Genomic DNA, 19121 nt, shown 5'->3' on the forward strand with positions numbered 1-19121 from the left:
TATTTTTGAGAGAGAGAGAGACAGAGCATGAGCGGGGAAGGGGCAGAGAGAGAGGGAGACATAGAATCCAAAGCAGGCTCCAGGCTCTGAGTGGTCAGCACAGAGCCCGATGCGGGGCTCGAACCCATGGACTGTGAGATCATGACCTGAGCTGAAGTCGGACGGTCAACTGACTGAGCCACCCAAGGCGCCCCAAGAATTTTTAACTTTAAAAAAAAATGCGTATTTATTTTTGAGAGAGAGAGAGACTGAGGAAGTGAAGTGGGTTCCACACGGACAGCAGAGAGCCCAATGCGGGGCTCAAACCCATGAACCACAAGATCATGATCTGAGCCAAAGTCAGATGCTTAACCGACTGAGCCACCCAGGAGCCTATTTTATTTCTTTTTTTTAAAGGTTATTTATTTTGAGAGAGAGAGAGAGAGAGAGAGAGAGCGCGCGCACACACACAGGTGCAGGGGAGAGGTGGGGGGGGGGGGGCAGGAATCCCAAACAGGCTCTGCCTTGTCAGCACAGATCTCACAAACTGTGAGATCATGACCCAAGCCAAAATTAAGAGTTGGATGCTTGACCAGCCAGTCACCCCTTTTATGATTTTAAAAAATTAAAACAAGTTTACCAAGAAAGTATAAATGAAAGGTTAATTGTTTATTAGTGAAGAGAAAAATGTATACAAGAAAGTCTAGATTCTTTTTCCTCATGCACTACTTTTGTAATAAAGTTCCAAATATCAACTTTGAAGATATTTACAAGGATAAATTTTTCTTAACACGTGACCATTTACTGGGTGGTGGACATTTTTTCATATAAATCATATACGGGAACGGAATATATTCTTAACAGTTTATAAGAAGCTTGGAACACTGTATTAACAGAAGATATTATATTTTACTGCAAAATATTATAAAAGTGATACAATTCTGTGGCTCATAAATGTTTAATTACTTGATTTGAACAGGGAATGAAAAAAAAAAAAACACCAAGATAGGCCTGGCTTTTAAGATTTTTTGTATTCAATTCGTTCTACTTTCACATCATCTCCAATTAGCTGATACACATAAGTGACAACTGTAGAAGCCTGGATATCCATCAACACAAATGAAGGAATAATGTTTCTGAAAGAAAATATAAATAATGTCAGTGTTTTGTACTAAAAAGCACCGCACTAAAAATTTCAATTTACAATGACAATTTGGATTCAAGGAGAATTCGAGTTGTTACGTATTAAATAGAATAATCACCCAAAGAAGAATGCCACAAAGGCTATCACTGAAATGGCTGCATTTCTCCTTTATGAAACACGACACATGCAATTATTAACTTTAAAAAATCCCCAAATTCCTACTCACGTTTCCAAGGCATTATATGCTCCAGTGGCAGAACCTGGATTAATGTAAAATTTATTTTCATGCTCAAATGCTTCAAATTTGTGTGTGTGTCCCGAGATAAGAATGTCCACATCAAACTGCCTCTGCAACAGGGCTAAGCTGGCCATGTCTCCCCAAGGAATAACTTGATGCCCATGGATCAAACCAATTTTGAACTGCCCAACAGTCACAACTTTCTGTTCTGGATAATTCAGATTCTAAGATAAGAAACAGACATGAAAACATATATATATTTCAGAGATACTTATGTTTAAAAAACAACCTGCTTAAACATTCAATCTCATATGGATGTTTGGATACAGTGCTCCACAACCAATACATTTATTAAATATATACATATTTAAAAAAATTTTTTAATGTTTATTTTTGAGAGAGAAAGAGAGTGTGAGAAGGGGACGGTCAGAGAGAAAGGGAGACACAGAATCCAAAGCAGGCTCCAGGCTCTGAGCTGTCAGCACAGAGCCCAATACGGGGCTTGAACTCACGGACCACTAGATCATGACCTGAGCCAAAGTCAGACACCCAACCAACTGACCACCCAGGCACCCCTATTAAATATATATTTTTAAATGTTTATTTCTGAGCGAGAGAGCACAACCAGGGGAGGGAAAGAGAGGGAGACACAGAATCCGAAGCAGGCTCCAGACTCTGAGCTGTCAGCACAGAGCCCTACGCAGGGCTCAAACTCATGAGCTATGAGATCATAACCTGAGCCAAAGTTAGATGCTTAACTGACTGAGCTACCCAGGCACCCCCATTTGTTAAATACTTGATTTCTCTTCAGTCTCTAAGGCTACAACTATGCTCAAAACATAACTTATTCCAGGTAAACTGGAATTTACCATGCAATCCCTTTCTTGTGTTTTGTTTTGTTTTGTTTTTTTTGTAGAATATAGGTTCTTTGGGGCATGCTGTGGAGAATAATTACTCCCCCAAATTTGTGAGTTTCCTCTACCTAAGAATTCTAGGCATACGACCTATAAGCTAGATGTGTTCAAATTATATCCCAGGCTTTAATAATTATATAGATGGTTTCTAATAATAATGATAGTTAACACTTATTCAGTACTTAGTATGAAGCAGGCACTATCCCAAGGGCTTTATAAACATCAACCTATTTAATACTTACAAACAATCCTAAAAGGTAGCTTCTGTTATGACCCCCATTTTATGGATGAGGAAACTGAGGCACAGAGAGGTTAAAATAACTTGCTTAAGGTCACACCTTAGTAATAAGTGGTTGAGCCAAGATCTAAACCCTGGTAGTATGGCTCCAGGGTCTGTGAATTTAGCAATCAGAAGCAAAAAATTTTAATTCTTGCTACTGAAACTGTCTTTAGCGTAACACAAGCAGAAACCCAAATATGTTTTTAACAAACCAAACCTATATTCTAATTATTGACAAGAAGTCTGTGCCTTCCTTCTCATTTCCCTGTCTTTTGCTCTCAGGTGGAAAGTTACCCGAAATCTTTTTTTAATTTATTTTATTTTTTTAAGTTATTTATTTTGAGAGAGGGGGGGAGAGAACGTGTGCAAAGGAGGGACGGAGGGAGACAGAGAAAATCCCAAACAGGCTCCTCACTGTCAGTGCAGAGCCTGATGCAGGGCTCAAACTCATGAACGACAAGATCATGACCTGAGCTGAAACCCAAGAGTCAGATGCTAAACTGACTGAACCACCCAGGTATCCCTGAACTCTTTTTTTTTTTTTAATCCACTAAAAAAAGAAAAAGACACTATACTTACTCAGTTTGATATAAAGGAATCCCATTAAACAGCACCAATTAAGTTAATTTATGAAAAAGCTTATATTCCCAGAAATAAAAGGCAATTTTTTACACTAGAATCAGATTTATCATGCTAAATCATACAGTGTTAGTATGAGTAGGGCCTTAAAAATCATCTATTCCAATCATTTACGTGAGAGGAAACTAAGAGGATGTAATTTGCCTAAAATCTCATTATTAACTAATGGGCAAAGCTGGAATCCCAGACCTTCTAACTTTTTTCCTTAAAGTCGGGTTTATTGAGGTATAATTCACATACAGTAAATTTACCCTTTTTAGTGTACAATTCAAGGGTTTTTGACAAATATAGTCATGTAAGCTCTGCCACAATCAAACCCAGAGCAGTTCTATCAAGTCCTCAAAACTTCCTCATGCCCCTTTATTGTCAGCCCTGGAGTTAGGGAGCCACAGCAGGGTTTTCAGCAGAGTGGTGATGTGATGTTACTTCGCCTAAAAAGGATCACACTGGTTGCTACTTAGAGAACAAATTGTGGAGGAAGGAAGGGTAGAATGAGAAAGCTGGAATATAAGAGTGATATGGTGGTTTGGAACAGGGTAGTAGAGGTGGTGGTGAGAAGTAATAAAAACTTTATAGGGCTCCTGGGTGTCTCAGTCAGTTAAGCATCTGACTTCATGATCTCACAGTTTGTGAGTTCGAGCTCCTCATCGGGTTCTGTGTTGACAGCTAGGAGCCTGGAGCCTGCTTCTCTCTCTCTCTGCCCCTCCTCTGCTCGCACTCTCTCTCAAAAATAATAAACATTAAAAAAATTAAAAAAAAACTTTATAAACTAAATGATATCACTACAAAAAATAGCAACACAATCACTTTTAGTCCATATCAATTTAGTCAGAACAAGTATTTAATATGCTTATTGAGTAATCTACTATCAGTGATTTGCAAAGAGTAAGAAACAAGTATGTGTAGGAAATTGGTATTTGGGGGGCACCTGCATGGCTTAGTTGGTTGAGCATCCAACGACTTGATTTCCGCTCAGGTCATGATCTTACTTACGGTAATGGGATCGAACCCAATGTCAGGCTCGTTCAGTGTGTGGAGCCTCCTTGGGATTCTCTCCCTGCCGCTCCCCCCCCCCCCACTCCCCCCCCCCCCCCCCGCCTTGCTCAAAATAAATAAATAAGCTTAAAAAACTGCATTTGGGATGTTAACAACAAAAGACCTTCACAGTTGAAAAACTAAGGTGTAAAGAATAAAGCTTATATATGTAAGAATTAAGAAAAAGAAATAGTTGTGAATGGAAAGAGAAATACATCACCTCATCGAAGTCTCCTCTCACAATATGAACATCACCGGCCAGAGTCTTGAGATAGTCATAACTCTCTTTGGTGCAAAGGTTTCCAGTACAGAGAATGTGCTGAATCTTTCCTGGCACCAGCAGCTTTTTGAATTTAGCCGGCAAACTGTTGCACCGGTGTGGGATGTGCAGGTCTCCTAATACCAACACCAACTTTAAAGTGTCAAGGTGAGACAAGGTGTCATGTCAAACATGATGTCAAAACAAGATGTTCTCTCTTAACTCCCCTTTTAAATTAAATTAAGCAGAGATTCCAGAACCCATAAGAGCAGAAGTTATCCATACAGTTCTTAACATGACCATTTAAACAAACACACATATGGTAACCTACTCTGTTCTAATCAACCTTATTTTGGTCATAAATAGGTGTGCATTCACAATACAGGTCATCATTCAATTTACCAAGAATAAAATTGGGCTTTCTAAAGCAATTCATTTAGAGACCTATAAATGACACTTAAAAAATTGCAAAATGAAAAATACACTACTGGGTCCTATGGGATTTGGCATTTTTGAGGTGTGATACGGTAATTCCTAGTTCTCCAGCTATAATGTAAAACCTAATATACTGATTCCAATGTTCCAGGAACATTAATAAAGAGAATTGCTAAAAATGTAGTGATAGAGAAAAAACTTAATTCTGTAATTTATGTTTACTAGACTGTTTACTAAACTATATGGAGGAGCAGTAGCCAAAATTTATAATATTTTACTTAAAACAATTAGTTCTACAGTATATAGGAATAAAAACAGCCTATGCTTCAAAGAGTTTCGATAGGACAAACACGTGCTTTTGAATTATGATCTCTGTTATCTTCTTTCCTTATTAAAAATCCTGTCATATTTCTACTGTCTAGATTAAATTGCCTATGTACCCTCAGTTTGGTTCCCAAATTTAAAATAACATTTTCACAGTCTTTCATGTGCATTAGAGATTAAAACAAAACAAAACAAAAAAGAGATCAACTAAATAAGTCATGAATTTAGCAGGAGGTGGTTTAGAGTTGCAACATAGTCTCAGATGACAAAAATAAATTTTGCACTTAAGTATAAAAGAATAAATAAAAACCTCAATCCTGTAAAATTTTAATTTTGAAAATTCAAGATTTGAATATAAACATTATTTGATTCAGTCATTTAATGGAATATTGTCAAAAGGTCATTTTGAAGTAATATCTGCCCCCCAAAGGACAATAATCAATTTCTTATGTTGATTAGTATAAACACCCTCATTCTGTAACAGGATGTTTTCCCACACAGACATTCCATCCATAAATGTACATGCCCTTTAACTGCTTTTAAAGAAGGCATGACTATTCCTTAATATTGAGAAAGAAAACATTAAATAAATACGATACAATCAGAAAATAGTTTTGCCACCATAGACTTTGTAAACTGAAATTAATCAAAAATGAAAATGTGTCAAACTAAAATTATTACTAAAACAAACTTGATTCATCTTGCAACAAATATCAACATGATTACAAAGGAAAGGAACTGTTATCAGGACACAGAGTAACTGAGGTAACACGAGGTTACACAATTAGCATACTTTAAAAGAAATTGTTAAATAAGTTTCTTCTTTTTAAAGTGTGGTTTTTGGGGCGCCTGGGTGGCGCAGTCGGTTAAGCGTCCGACTTCAGCCAGGTCACGATCTCGCGGTCCGTGAGTTCGAGCCCCGCGTCAGGCTCCGGGCTGATGGCTCGGAGCCTGGAGCCTGTTTCCGATTCTGTGTCTCCCTCTCTCTCTGCCCCTCCCCCGTTCATGCTCTGTCTCTCTCTGTCCCAAAAATAAAATAAAAAACGTTGAAAAAAAAAATTAAAAAAAAAAAAAAATAAAATAAAGTGTGGTTTCAGCTGGTTATTTGTTCAATGACTTAATTGTTTCAATCCAGATCTTGGTGGATAAAACATCTTACTGTAAAACTAAAGACCACTATGAAGTTTCCACCCTCACTGGTAATCAATGCAAAAGTACCTGGAGACAGAACAATCTTCATCTTTAGAGGGGGATCCCTTCAGATATGGATTGAAGTACATAGTTAATGTGGGAAGCTGGCATTTGAGAAAAAGGTAGAAAATAGATGTCTATATTAAAAAAAAAAACCCTCCAACTACTCGTAAAAGGGAATACGTCTATATATAGCAGGTCCAAAATCTTTGGGACTGATAACCAGCTGTTGAATCTGAATGTGCTAGAAAGAATATTAGTAAGACACGCTACTTTATAATGACTGATGACCTAAATTCTATCACATATTACGGATTATGCCTAAGTCTAAAGATATTAGCAGTCTAAAGCTATAACTATATGAATGACCAAACAAAAATTATCTCAAACTAGTAAAGATTCTTAGTAAGACTCTCATTTCATATAGGTGACTAAGTTATAGGGGAGATAGTGTCACATAACAAATGTCATACTCTGAAGAACGTCCTTGCCCAAATTCCACACTTTTGACAGTTCAGGTTAGGCAAAGTTTGTAGTCTTTTGAGACAGCAAAAGATCCTAGAAATGGCAGCTTTGTTAAATTTAAATAAAGAACCAACCCAATCAAAGCATAGGAATTTGGTTATTTCCTATTTGATAGATTGTAAAAGGGTGAAATCCCAGTAATCAGCCACCCGACCACCATTGTTAGTAGGAGCTAAGAGAAGAAACTTACTCTGTGCCCAGCCTTAGTGGAATGAAGAAGTTGATTGCAGACAGGGGAATGAAAAAAAAGGGTGAAACATGACCAATGTTAAAAGAAAGCAACGAAAAGAAACAAACCAAAAACAGAGCAACAAAAACTCATATCAAATGAATATGCAAACACTTGTTAATGATTTCTGAGTGTTATGAAAGAAAATGTTAAAAATTGGCTTTGCTCAAAACAATACCAAAAGAACCATTTGCTGTATTTTTAAACATGACACACACACGGACACACACACACACACAAACGCACTGTAAAAGAAATTTGCCTTGTCGATTTTTTCTACTTCTCCTACTCTTCTCTACCATGATTCCAATCTCTTTTGTTTCCTGTTCTGTTTCAAATTTTGTAAAACAATTTGGAAAATTCACCAGGAACAATGTAAATGAAAGCTAACATTTTCTGGATGCGTAAGGACTAATGCCTCAAGTATACTGATTTTAATTCTCTTATGCTCAAAATTCTAGTAGTTGGAAAATTTATGCTGCAGCTAGATCATTATTTTGTATAGAAGATCTAACACAGCACTATGAATACATTATCAAGTGATGAAGCCACCAACGAAAGATACAAAACCAAACACATTCCTCCAGCTACAACTGGACCTTCTCCACACCTGAATTTGCTGCCCACAGACCCTGTATACCAGGTGTTGAATATTTCTAGTCTACTTTGCCAAATTAAAAGTTTTTAATCATGAAAGAGTCCGCTAATGCTAAATTATGCCCAGTTCTATCTCACGTGACAAGTAATGTTCCAGTGTAACTCCCCTTAAAAAGTGTTCATTTCTCCGGGCGCCTGGGTGGCTCAGTCTGGTTGAGCGGCCGACTTCGGCTCAGGTCATGATCTCAGTTTGTGGGTTCGAGCCCCGCATCGGGCTCTGTGCTGACAGCTCAGAGCCTGGAGCCTGTTTCAGATTCTGTGTCTCCCTCTCTCTCTGACCCTCCCCCATTCATGCTCTGTCTCTCTCTGTCTCAAAAATAAATAAACGTTAAAAAAAAAATTTTTTTTTTTTTTTAAAGTGTTCATTTCTCAAAAAACCCTTCAGGAACATGAGTATGGAATCATATATCCTCTTCTCTCAGGAATAACTACCTCAAAATTATTGTAAACCGATCACTCTAAACTGGAGTCTGCTGAGAAGCAAAAATCAAAAGACGGGGTTAAAAACCTTTCACAAAGACGCACAGACCATAAATCTTTGGCTGTCACGTCTACAACCACCTCCAAGGCTATGCTTGTCACACAATCGTGGGAATCTTAAAACGTGCAATGGATGCCCATCAGAAATAGAAGTCCCTTTACAGTTACCCTCACCAACACAAACACCGAGATAATCAGAGCTCCTTCTGAACAGGTTAACTTTTCAGGGAGTGAAGGACACCTTTGAAAATCTGATCGTGGCTCGGAGTCCTCTCCAGCAGCAGCTCCCGAGTTTTTATATAAGACGGTCGCAGGGGCGGACACCTACTGGAGGCCAGCGGGTGGGGTTTGGCCTTGAAGCGGGCAGGGCAGTCCGATGAGTCTGACCAGGTAAAGCTCCACGAACTACCCCCCGCCCCGGCACCCACACTGGCTCCTTACCCGGAAAGAATGTACACATTCACAAATGTTTCCAATTTCAAGGAGCTCATAAACCATTAAGGAAACAACAGTTCCAGCCATTCTAAGAGCCACATCCAGTCCTTTGAGGACTCGCTACCAATTTTCAATGGCAGCTGCACTAAATTGCAGGGGCTAAGGGGATAGTTTGTATTCCCTTTTCTCGGACGGCAAACTAAAATGGATAGGGGATTCTGCTCGTTAGTTCCCATTTTGCACCCGAGAAGCCAGCTTTCCACGCAAGCGGCAGGCAACTGGTATACCCTCACCAGCGGAAGGTGCCTTTCAAGGGAAAGGAGTAGGGAAACGTCTGGAAACGGAGGGGACCATGCCCCTTTCTCAGGAGCTAGAGGACCAGGCCCAAAGGTCTTTCCCGGCTCGGGCGCGCGGGTCTCGTGACAGGACGAGTCGCTGAGGGGGGCCCTTTCCCCCCTCGGACGTCCTCTGGTCCCTGGGGCGGGGGTGCGAGCCGGCCGCACCCAGCGGTGGCTGCCCCTGATCCTCCCCTGCCCTCCCCCTGGGCCTTCTCCAGGCCCGGACCTGGGCTGCGCCCGCCACGCCCCCGAGATCGCCCATGCCCTCGCTCCGAGACTCCCAACGTCTCCCAACGATGCAGCACCGCGGCCGAGAGCTAGGCCTCGGCCGCCGCATCTGCACTCCTCACCATCCTGTCACAGGGCTGCGCTCAGTCACCACCGCCGCCGCCGCCTTCTTCCTCGGGCTCCGGGGCGACCCGCCCACCTCGCTCTCAACCAATGACAGAGGAGGTCGACGGGAGACGGCCTACGGAGGCCCGTACAGGCCCTTCCGCGACGTCAAACTTAGCTGCCCTTTGGGGAAGGGAGGGTGGCGGGAGGAGTAAGATCTCGAAGCTTCGGAGGGTGTGGCCGACATCCGGGCACCTGGGGCCGTCGAGCTGAGGCGCGCCTCGGGGCCCTGCTTGTTAGGGCTGCGGCCATGCTGAAGTGCGGGATGAGCGGCAGTCAGGTGAAAGGTGGAGCGACCTTTTTTGCCTACCTTTGTAGAAAAAGGAAAACCCAAAAAAAAAAAAAAAAAAAAAAAAAAAAAGTAAAAGAATAAGAAAAGAGAAAGCCGCAGGTTCAGCCTCAGGGTCTTCTCCTTTGCTCTTATGCTCAATGACTGGCGACACAAGGCCTGGCCACAAACAGCCGCCGCCCACCCAAGCTTCTAGTAGCTTCTGAGGGAAGAAAGAGAGCCCATCTGCTTTTATTTATGCGTAGTATTTATTTTCTTGGGTGTCCATGAAATGAAGTTGCACATTGGAACAGAGACTGGGAGCGCTGATAAGGACAGTGTTGGGTGGAGTTGGGAGAAAAAAATAACGTTTAGACCCTTGAAGTGTTTTAGTGCCACGAGAAAAGCATCAACCTGTTTTTTATTCCAAATGCTATTTTTTGACGTGTGACCTGGAACAAGCCACTGAATCACTTGGCGGGGGGGGGGGGGGGGGGCAGGGAGCGGGCGGGGGGCGCTGCTCAGTTTCTTCATCTGTAAAATGAGAATAGTAACGTTTTCCTTATAGGCCTTGTAGGAATGAAACGGAGATGCGTGTAAAGAGCTCAATAATAGATGGGAATGTATAGGAACTATTGCATGCTACAAATAGTACTTAAACAAGGTTTTTCAGAAACTTCCTCAAGTTTCTATTTAGGAAAACAGTGGTTTCCTACATTTTGTAAGGTGTGAAGTGATCCTAGAAAGGCATCTTGTGTTGTGGTTGGCTTGCTCTGTGTTGAGGACAAATATGGAATAGTAGTAATGAACAGGAAAGGGAAGCACAGGCCCTCAGCTGTTCCATGTTCTCAGAGTTCTAGGAGGTTCTCTTGCAGTATATAGCTCACTTCTCGATAAGCAATTATTTGTATGATTGTTTTTGCTTTTTCTCCTGGACTGTATGTACGGTGAGGGCAGAACCGTTCCTGTCCTGTTCACTGCTCTACTCCCATTGCCTTGGGTTGTACCCCAAACATAGTGGGTGCTCAAAACCTAGTCATTGGAGGAATGAAGGGTCTGCAACAGGCAGCTCTAGGAAAAAGTGTTGAACGTGAAGTGGTAAAAGGGAGAAATGCCTCTTTCCCCTCCCCCCCCACCATTGGTCATCCCATCTCAGTTTGACACTGGCACACCCAATTCACACACCCTTGATTCTTAATATTGTAACCTGATTTTATGTTCTGGAATTAATTTTTCTTTTTTCTACTGTTCCATGGATTGCTGTGGCCATCCATTTTTATTGCAGCATAGTATTCCATATCCATTTGTCACATTTTGTACTTATTCATAATTCATAAGAATATGAACTGTGTCATACCAGATTAGACCAATATGTCATTCATCCTGGCCTCTGATACAGGGCATCTGAGTGTGTTTGGTGAGATCTGAGATCTGGCATTTTGCGTGCTACCTTCAAATTTCAGAGATGCATCTTAAATGCCTCTAATTTCTTTCATGTGACTTGTTTTGACCTTGCCACCTGTGAAGTTATTGAATCCCTTCAACCTCTCCATGCTCTATTTTCACAGTTCTTTTTTTGGGCAGGGGTGGGGGGTGGTAAACCAAGTCTAAAAATACATTAGTATGGAAATTGGCTTGCTACAGTACAGAAAGGAAGAATGTTACTGCATTTTATCATTTTGCACAATCATTCTGTAAATTTATTGATCTCTTACTATGTGTCTAGCATTTTGTCAAGAGTATTATTCTGTGTTTAAAGCAATTTGTAGCATTAGTCTATAAAAGACTGTTCTTTATGAATTTATCTTGAGTCCTGTGAATGCTGAAGTAGTCCTACAATTTGCTGTTATTGTTTGAGAGAAAAAATGTAAACCATACCTTTCTTTTGCTCCGTAGTATTTGGGAAAGCAATCCAAGCTCTATCACGAGTCAGTGACGAGCTGTGGTTAGACCCATCTGAAAAAGGTGTAAGTAAGAAAAGTGACCAACAGACCATCTATTAAGGCAAAAGAAGTTGTTTATAGATCCCAGTCCAGATTGAATGTTTACTATGAAATCCAGAAATTGTAATTATCCCTTTCATTGTTCATCTTTATTTTCCATATCTGAATACATTTAGAGCATATTAAACTTAAAAAGCATGCAGAGAACCACAAGAGATTTAAACCAGAAATTGCAAACTGGTGGTTGAGAAGCTAGATATTGCTTGCAGAAGTGTTTTGTGGGACTGCACTGTGTTTAAAAAATAATAATAATAATTTTCTAAACTTAAAAAATTGGGAGTCCACATAAAGATCGGAGTTTTCTGCTTCTCTTGAAAACTTAATATCTGACAGTTTGGGGCCAGCATTCCCAAGCGGAAATAGTTGGCTGGCGCTGATGGATGGTTTCTCCCTTTAGACAGGACAAGAGATTGCCGTTTTGCTGCAATCTTTTTACCCCCTTTTACGTTGCTTTCTGCCACTTTGAGCATTAAAGTTAAAAGGTGTTTACAACTTTACAGTTTCAACATGCAAGACATTAGAGTTAATACCTATACGTGTTCAATATAGATGTGTACCTGTGTGTGTAGGTATGCAAATTCAATGCATAGTGGATAATGCAACCTATTTAATATCTATAATAATTCATATGTAAAATGTAGTCCATAGAATGCAGTTAACATCCTATATTTAATTGCAGTGTTACACATAATAGAATTTTTTGAATGAATCCTTTAAAGAACGTTGATTTTTTTCCTTAATAACTATTATTTTTCCAGCTTGCTTTAAGATCTGTGAATTCTTGTCGGTCAGCATACGGATGTGTTCTCTTCTCTCCTGTGTTTTTTCAACATTATCAATGGTCAACCTCAGTGAAAATGAATGATAATGATTCGACTTCATCAAACTTAAATTGCAAATTGGGAATGAAGGTAAATATAAGTGGCCCTGTTTTTCTCTCGTATTGCAGGAATATTTATTATATATGATATAACATCTACCTTGCATTTAATATATGGCTTAAAGGGTGTGGGGAACAAATCTATTCATTTATAAATATACATACTCTTGTTAGTTCTTTTAAACTAATCAAACAACCAAACACCAAACCATGTTCTATAACGTATTTGTGTTACAGTCAATTCTGCCCATCTTTAGATGCCTGAATTCCCTCGAAAGAAATGTAGAGAAGTGCAAAATATTCACCAGGTCTGATAAATGTAAAGTGGTTATTGAATTCCTCTGCAGACATGGTAGGTATAATTAAAGCTAAAGTATCATGTGTTTTTTGTTAATATTTTTCATGTTTAGAATATTGAAAGTGCATGTCAAGACTTCTCATTGCATTACTGCTTAGAATTTGTGTGGTTTTGTTGTAGGGCCATTGTAAATACTTGGAAAGTATTATCTTGTCTCTGTAGAAGTATTATGAAATGATTTGTATTCAGTTTTTCCTCTTTTGACTTATCAGTGGCACAAGCTTGGCCTGTATACAAACCAAAAATTTTTTAAATGTCTTTTTGAATTCAAACAACTGGTGATTCTAAAATTAACTGGCTGCTTGATGATATTCTGTAAGAGTGCCTTGGTAACAGCGTTCTTTGGTAAGAACAGAAAAAAATAATGCCTACCTGTATTGAAAGTCCTCCAAGAGGCACATAGTATTATATCTGGGGCTGAAGGAAGCATGGTAACTGGCCCACAGTCACAAAATTAGTAAGTCACAGTAATAGGAGCCAAAACTTTTATACGTTTTCTCTGTTACACGAAGCTGTAAAACAGATTTCCTGCCTCCCAGCCTTGCGTGGTAGATATTCAAACGTACCCACGGGACATTTACATGCTTAAGTATGTATAGTACGGTGGTTAAGAGCATGGACTCTGGAGGCCATAAGGTCTAGGGTAGAATCCTGCTCTGCCCTTTCTTTGCTGATACTTTGAGCAAATTATTTTCCATCTGTTTGCCTCATTTCCCCCGCAATGTAAAATAGGGTCATGTTAGTACCAGCTTCCTTGGGTTTTAGGGAAGGATTTGATGAGTTAGAGGAAGTTATAGTTCTAAAGGGTTTAAAAGAACATTAGCACATTCTCTGTTAGCTTGTTGTATTTATTATGATTGCTGCTATTTTATTTGACATTAGCATGTAGAATTGTATGCTTTAAAAAAGCTCATGCTGGGCGCTTGGGTGGCTCAGTCGGTTAAGCGTTCGACTTTGGCTCAGGTCATGATTTCACAGTTCATGGGTTTGAGCCCCACATCGGGCTCCGTGTGGACAGCTCAGAGCCTGAAGCCTGTTTCAGATTCTGTGTCTCCCTCTCTCTCTGCCCCTACCCCACTCACACTCTGTCTCTGTCTCTATCAAAATAAATAAACATTAAAAAAAAAAAAAAGCTCATGCTTGTGATATTAGTCCACATCTTTTTTTGTAACGGAATGGTCTTCTGGAAGGTTATTGTAGTGTTACAATTATCTTATATGTCTTACTTAAATTTCACCTCATATTTGTATTATAATCTTTAATTTTTCCCCTGCAAAATATCAATGATTTAACATGATTTCCCCCTTCTTTGAACTTTAGTTCATGTAATAGCAGAATCATGTAAAGAGCATGATTAAAAGCACAGCAGGCCTTGACATCACAGACTTGGGTATGGATTCTTCTGTGCTGCTGCTGCTTCTTCTTCTTCTTCTTCTTCTTCTTCTTCTTCTTCTTCCTCTTCTTCTTTGTTTTTAATTTTTTTTAACGTTTATTTATTTTTGAGACAGAGAGACAGAGCATGAACAGGGGAGGGTCAGAGAGAGAGGGAGACATAGAATCCGAAACAGGCTCCAGGCTCTGAGCCGTCAGCACAGAGCGTGACGCACGGGTCAAACTCATGGACCGTGAGATCATGACCTGAGCCGAAGTCGGACGCTTAACCGACTGAGCCATCCAGGCACCCCATCTTCTTTTTTTTTTTTTTTAAATGTTTATTTACTTTCGAGAGAGAGAGAGAGAGAGAGAGACAGAGCACATGTGGGGGAGGGGCAGAGAGGGAGGGAGACACAGAATCTGTGCTGTTAGCACAGAGCCTGACACGGGGCTCGAACCCAGGAACCGTGAGATCATGACTTGAGTCAATGTCAGACACTTAATCGACGGAACCACCCAGGCGCCCCTTCTATGCTTCTTATTAGCTTTGTGAAAGTGCAAAAGCTTTGTCAACACAAATTGAACAAAGCTTTTGGAATCTCTGAAAGTAAGAAAGAGTTTATTCGAGCCCAAGTTAGGACAGCTGCCTGGGAAACACACTCTTCACGGGGGAGAAAGTGCTCTAGAGAATGAACAGTTCTTACAGGGTTATATACGTTTCTACATTTTGTAAAAGCTCGAAAGATGATAGATTAGCATATAGGCAGGAATCACCAGGAATGCAGGAGCAGGAGCATTGACAATGTGATTTTCATTAGGCTACTTGTTCTCAAAGCAGATGTACAACGTGTGCGTGGCAGGCCATTAATCAGCCTTTTGGTTTGAACAAAATTTATGAACAGTCATGCTAACTTAGAAATCTAACAGGGCTTCCTTTGTATATCTGGCCTTTGGAGAGTGTTTCTCTTATCAGCTCTCTGAACTTTCATTTTCTTTTCTGTAAAATGGAGATACTCTTACCCTCGCGTTTGGAGGTTGTTGTGAATGTAAAGCGAGATCACTTGTGTGAAGCACATAGCGTGGTGTCTGACACGGAGGAAGTACTAGAGAGTCAATGACTGCTGTCATTACAATTACCCTCAACCCTTATTTCCAGCTAGATTTTAAACAACCAACTTTCCAGTTTCTTAAGAATCTCTCAAGTAGATTGATTAGATTACTGCCTAATACATACTTGTGATTGGTTGGTTTTTTTAAAGTTTATTCATTTATTTTGAGAGAGAGAAAGCACGAGCAAGGGAGGGGCAGAGAGAGAGAATCCCAAGCAGGCTCTGCACTAATAGCGTGGATTCCAACGTAGGGCTCAAACTCACGAACCGTGAGATCATGACCTGGGCTGAAATCAAGGGTTGACACTTAACTGACTGAGCCACCCAGGCACTCTAATTGGTTGATTTTCAGTAGCTTTTGTAGGAAAGCTATATGAGTTGGGATGCTTTAAGTTGCAAGTAACAGGAAAAAAAAAAAACACAGAAAATCTAACTCAAACTAACTTTAACAATAAGGAGAAATATTGGCTCACGGAAGTGAAAAGTTCAAAATTGGGTCACAGGTGTGGGTTTGGTTCAGGCTGCAGCAGCTGCTGCTTCTTTTCCTTCTCCTTTTTATTTTATTTTTTGAGAGACAGAGCATGAGTGGGGGTGGTCAGAGAGAGAGAGGGAGACAGAGGATCCGAAGCAGGCTCTCCGCTGACAGCGGCAAGCCCTATGTGGGGTTTGAACTCACAACCCACGAGATTATGGCCTGAGCTGAAGTCAGACACTCAACTGACTGAGCCACCCAGGTGCCCCTCTCCTTTTTCTTTTTTTTTTTTAATTTTTAAAAATGTTTTTATTTATTTTTGAGACAGAGGGAGACAGAGCATGAGTAGGGGAGGGGCAGAGAGAGGGGGAGACACAGAATCCGAAGCAGGCTCCAGGCTCTGAGCTGTCAGCACAGAGCCCGACACAAGGCTCGAACTCATGGAGTGTGAGGTCACAACCTGAGCTGAAGTCAGATGCTCAACTGACTGAGCCACCCAGGTGCCCCTCCCTCTCCTTTTTCTTTTTAAAATTCACTCAGCTCTCCTTTCCTCCACGTGACTTATCCTAAGGCTAGTTTCTCTGATAAACTTTCAATAATAAGGTGGCTTGCAGCAGCAGCTGAGGCTAGATGCTGCTTCCTCTTTCACATCCAGTGGGAGCAAGAGCCTTACCTCATGTATCCATTAAACAAAAGTTCTTGCCTTTGCTCTGATTGGACCAACCTAAACTAATCTTCGTGGCCAGGAAATTCACTCTTTAAGCATCATACCTGGTCCAAATTTAATTGTAGGGGGGGATAAAATTATACCAATTAATTTCTACCAATGAGGGCCCATCAGTGATGCTGGAAGTAGAGTCAATCCCACCCAAACCTCACGGCAGCTGCAAAATGGGGAAGGGACAGCTCAGGAAAGAAGGGGAACATAGGAGATAGATGCTGCTACTTAATTAGGTAAGTACTTATGCTTCCCCAAACTGTGTGTACCCAGAAAATAAAGCTTGCAACTTTATATTTATAATCTGGTGGAGAAACGTTCAAATTTAGTTGAGAAAAATCACCTGGGCAGGGATAGCCAATAAGCTGCTAGAAATACATATTTGGGATTTGGTAAGAAATTAAGGATAGTGATGTAAATCTGGCTCTCTTCACTGATAGAAAACACTTGAAAAAAAAACCGAGCTACTAAAAAGGACTGACTTCTCTAAATCTAACCATGAAAAGTTTCTGTAACGGTGATTTCTTGAATTATTTAGCATCTGCAAATAGATAAAAAAGGATTTATACCACTGAGAAGCAAGATTTAGCTGAAATATTTATGTCATTAATAATTCTACCAATTCTCCATACTTTTCTTTTGCACTGGCCCTAGAGTTTCTAAAAATGAGTCCATGAGTTCCTGAAGAACACACTCGGATATGAACCACCTGCTAATATGTTCTGTCCTGGCTCAAGGGGACAGGACTCCAACAGAGGGGAGCTTCCATAAGAGGAGTGCACTGGGATACTGAATGAAAATAAGACTTTGAATCATACGCATATATTAATGAAGTGATGTCAAGAAGGTTGGACTCCTTCAAGTTTTCAAGTTTTGGGCATTCTACAGATGTGCTAATGATTTTAAACTCAATGGTGAACTTACAGGGATTGAGGAATATTTGAATAACTTACAAGATTTTTGAAGTATCACTAGCCCCTAAAATTCTAAACTCTACAAATGTAACATCTCCAAACTAATGGTTCGTCCTTAGCTGTACCCCTTCAGGTTTGAAAGAGTTCTCTGGACCCATTGAGGGAAGTTTGAAATAGAGCTTATGAAGTGGCAGGTAGAATTCTTTCATAGCGCCAGGAATCCCATGGCAGGAGCAGATGGTATGAGACACCCACTACTCAGCGTGGTCCATCGACTGGCTCCTGGGCCCTAAATTGTTGTTACTGTTCTGTGAGAAGATAGCGAGCTTATGCCAGAATTTAGGCCAAATACATTACTAAGCATTTGCATTAATTCAGCTGTTGTTGTTGTTAATAGTACTATTTTATCAAAGAAGGCAGTCAGTTCCTCTTTTTTTTTTTTTTAAGGTTTACTTATTGTGAGAGAGAGCACAAGTTGGGGAGGGGCAGAGAGAGGGAGAGAGAGAGAATCCCAAGCAGGCTTTGCACCGTCAGCCCAATGCAGGGCTCAGATTCACGAACCATGTGGTCATGACCTGAACCGAAATCCAGAGTCTGACGCTTAACCCACTGAGCCACCCAGGTGGCCCAGAAGTCAATTCTGATGAAAAATCCCTTGTCTCATTACAGTCCGGTGCTTTGTGCAGCATAAGATAAAGCCAATAAATGACCCAGGGGGGAAACAGGACTTCTAAATGTTTGTGCCATTTGCATGCTACCAAGGGAGATTGTTATTGTTATTAAACTAGAAACTAGAAAAACCACAGCGAAGAGGTACATCAAGCCAAATTACTCGAACAAGGGACAGTGGATGTTCTTTGAGCCAGAGACTCGAAGGAGAGAAAGCCGAAGAGGAAAGGCTTTCTGGTTAGTGGCATCACATCTGGGTAAGTTTCCAGCAGGCAGAAATGGGAAGGCATTCTGTGATGAGGGAGCAGTGTGATCAAAGGCACAGGTTGAAAGTGTTTAGCACCTGTTCATAAGGTAAAAGGTGAAGGAAGCCGATGGCAAGAAAAGGAGCATCAGGAATGACAGATTAGACATTTCTCAGCCTGGACATCTTTGGCAATGCCAGTATTCGCTCGAGGGAAATATTTAGAGGTATGCTTGTGCTGTGTGTGCCGGGGCTGTTTGTGAACAGTACCTGCGAAACCGGTAACGGTAGTTGCCTCTGTGGAGGATACAGGGCTGGCAGGAGTCAGGAGTGGAGGATGACTTACTTTTCACTGTCTCTCTGGTATCTTTTGAACTTTCTACCATCAGCATCTATCTATGACGTGTCCCTCCAAAAGTAACTCGAAAATATTTTTAAAAATAGGTAAGCTATGCCAACTTTTTAGATTTGTGTCTTCCCCAAATAGAAATCACAGCGATCCTTCACAATGCCATGCTCTTTGTAGTACATCTAAAATTTACGGACGAAAGCAAAGATGAAATAGGTCAGCTTATGTTACTCTAGTGCTCAAAACTCTCTCTCTCAAAAAAACAAAA

General features: G+C 40.6%; 2 protein-coding genes across 4 annotated transcripts in view; one reads left to right on the top strand and one right to left on the bottom strand.

Annotated features, from left to right (window-relative positions):
• Positions 1-627: 627 nt before the first annotated feature.
• VPS29 (VPS29 retromer complex component) lies at positions 628-9567 on the bottom strand. The gene is made up of 4 exons (XM_019467480.2): positions 9453-9567; positions 4450-4641; positions 1350-1585; positions 628-1115 (listed from the first exon to the last, which is right to left on the bottom strand). The coding sequence occupies exons 1-4, from the start codon at positions 9453-9455 to the stop codon at positions 998-1000; spliced, it is 549 nt and encodes a 182-aa protein (XP_019323025.1). The 5' UTR covers positions 9456-9567; the 3' UTR covers positions 628-997.
• Positions 9568-9634: 67 nt separating this feature from the next.
• RAD9B (RAD9 checkpoint clamp component B) overlaps positions 9635-19121 on the top strand; it is a 29195-nt gene continuing 19708 nt past the window's right edge. The window contains exons 1-4 of one of the 3 annotated variants that reach the window (XM_019467474.2): positions 9635-9782; positions 11660-11730; positions 12525-12677; positions 12884-12998. In XM_019467474.2, the coding sequence (XP_019323019.2) occupies positions 9746-9782; positions 11660-11730; positions 12525-12677; positions 12884-12998 (376 nt within the window). In that variant the 5' untranslated portion in view covers positions 9635-9745. The remainder of the gene's footprint in view (positions 9783-11659; positions 11731-12524; positions 12678-12883; positions 12999-19121) is intronic. The other 2 variants (XM_019467475.2, XM_019467477.2) reach the window with 2 other exon arrangements.

Source organism: Panthera pardus, unplaced genomic scaffold (genome assembly GCF_024362965.1).
Source record: "Panthera pardus isolate Hobbes unplaced genomic scaffold, ASM2436296v1 HiC_scaffold_15, whole genome shotgun sequence".
Classification (NCBI taxonomy): Eukaryota; Metazoa; Chordata; class Mammalia; order Carnivora; family Felidae; genus Panthera; species Panthera pardus.

Bases quoted from the DNA above. Each gene is read 5' to 3' on its own strand.
- VPS29 (XM_019467480.2), bottom strand. The intron at 1,586-4,449 runs GTGATGTATTTC...TTCTTATCTTAG, and splicing joins TGAGAGGAGACTTCGATGAG to AATCTGAATTATCCAGAACA. The intron at 1,116-1,349 runs GTGAGTAGGAAT...ATTTTCTTTCAG, and splicing joins GCATATAATGCCTTGGAAAC to AAACATTATTCCTTCATTTG.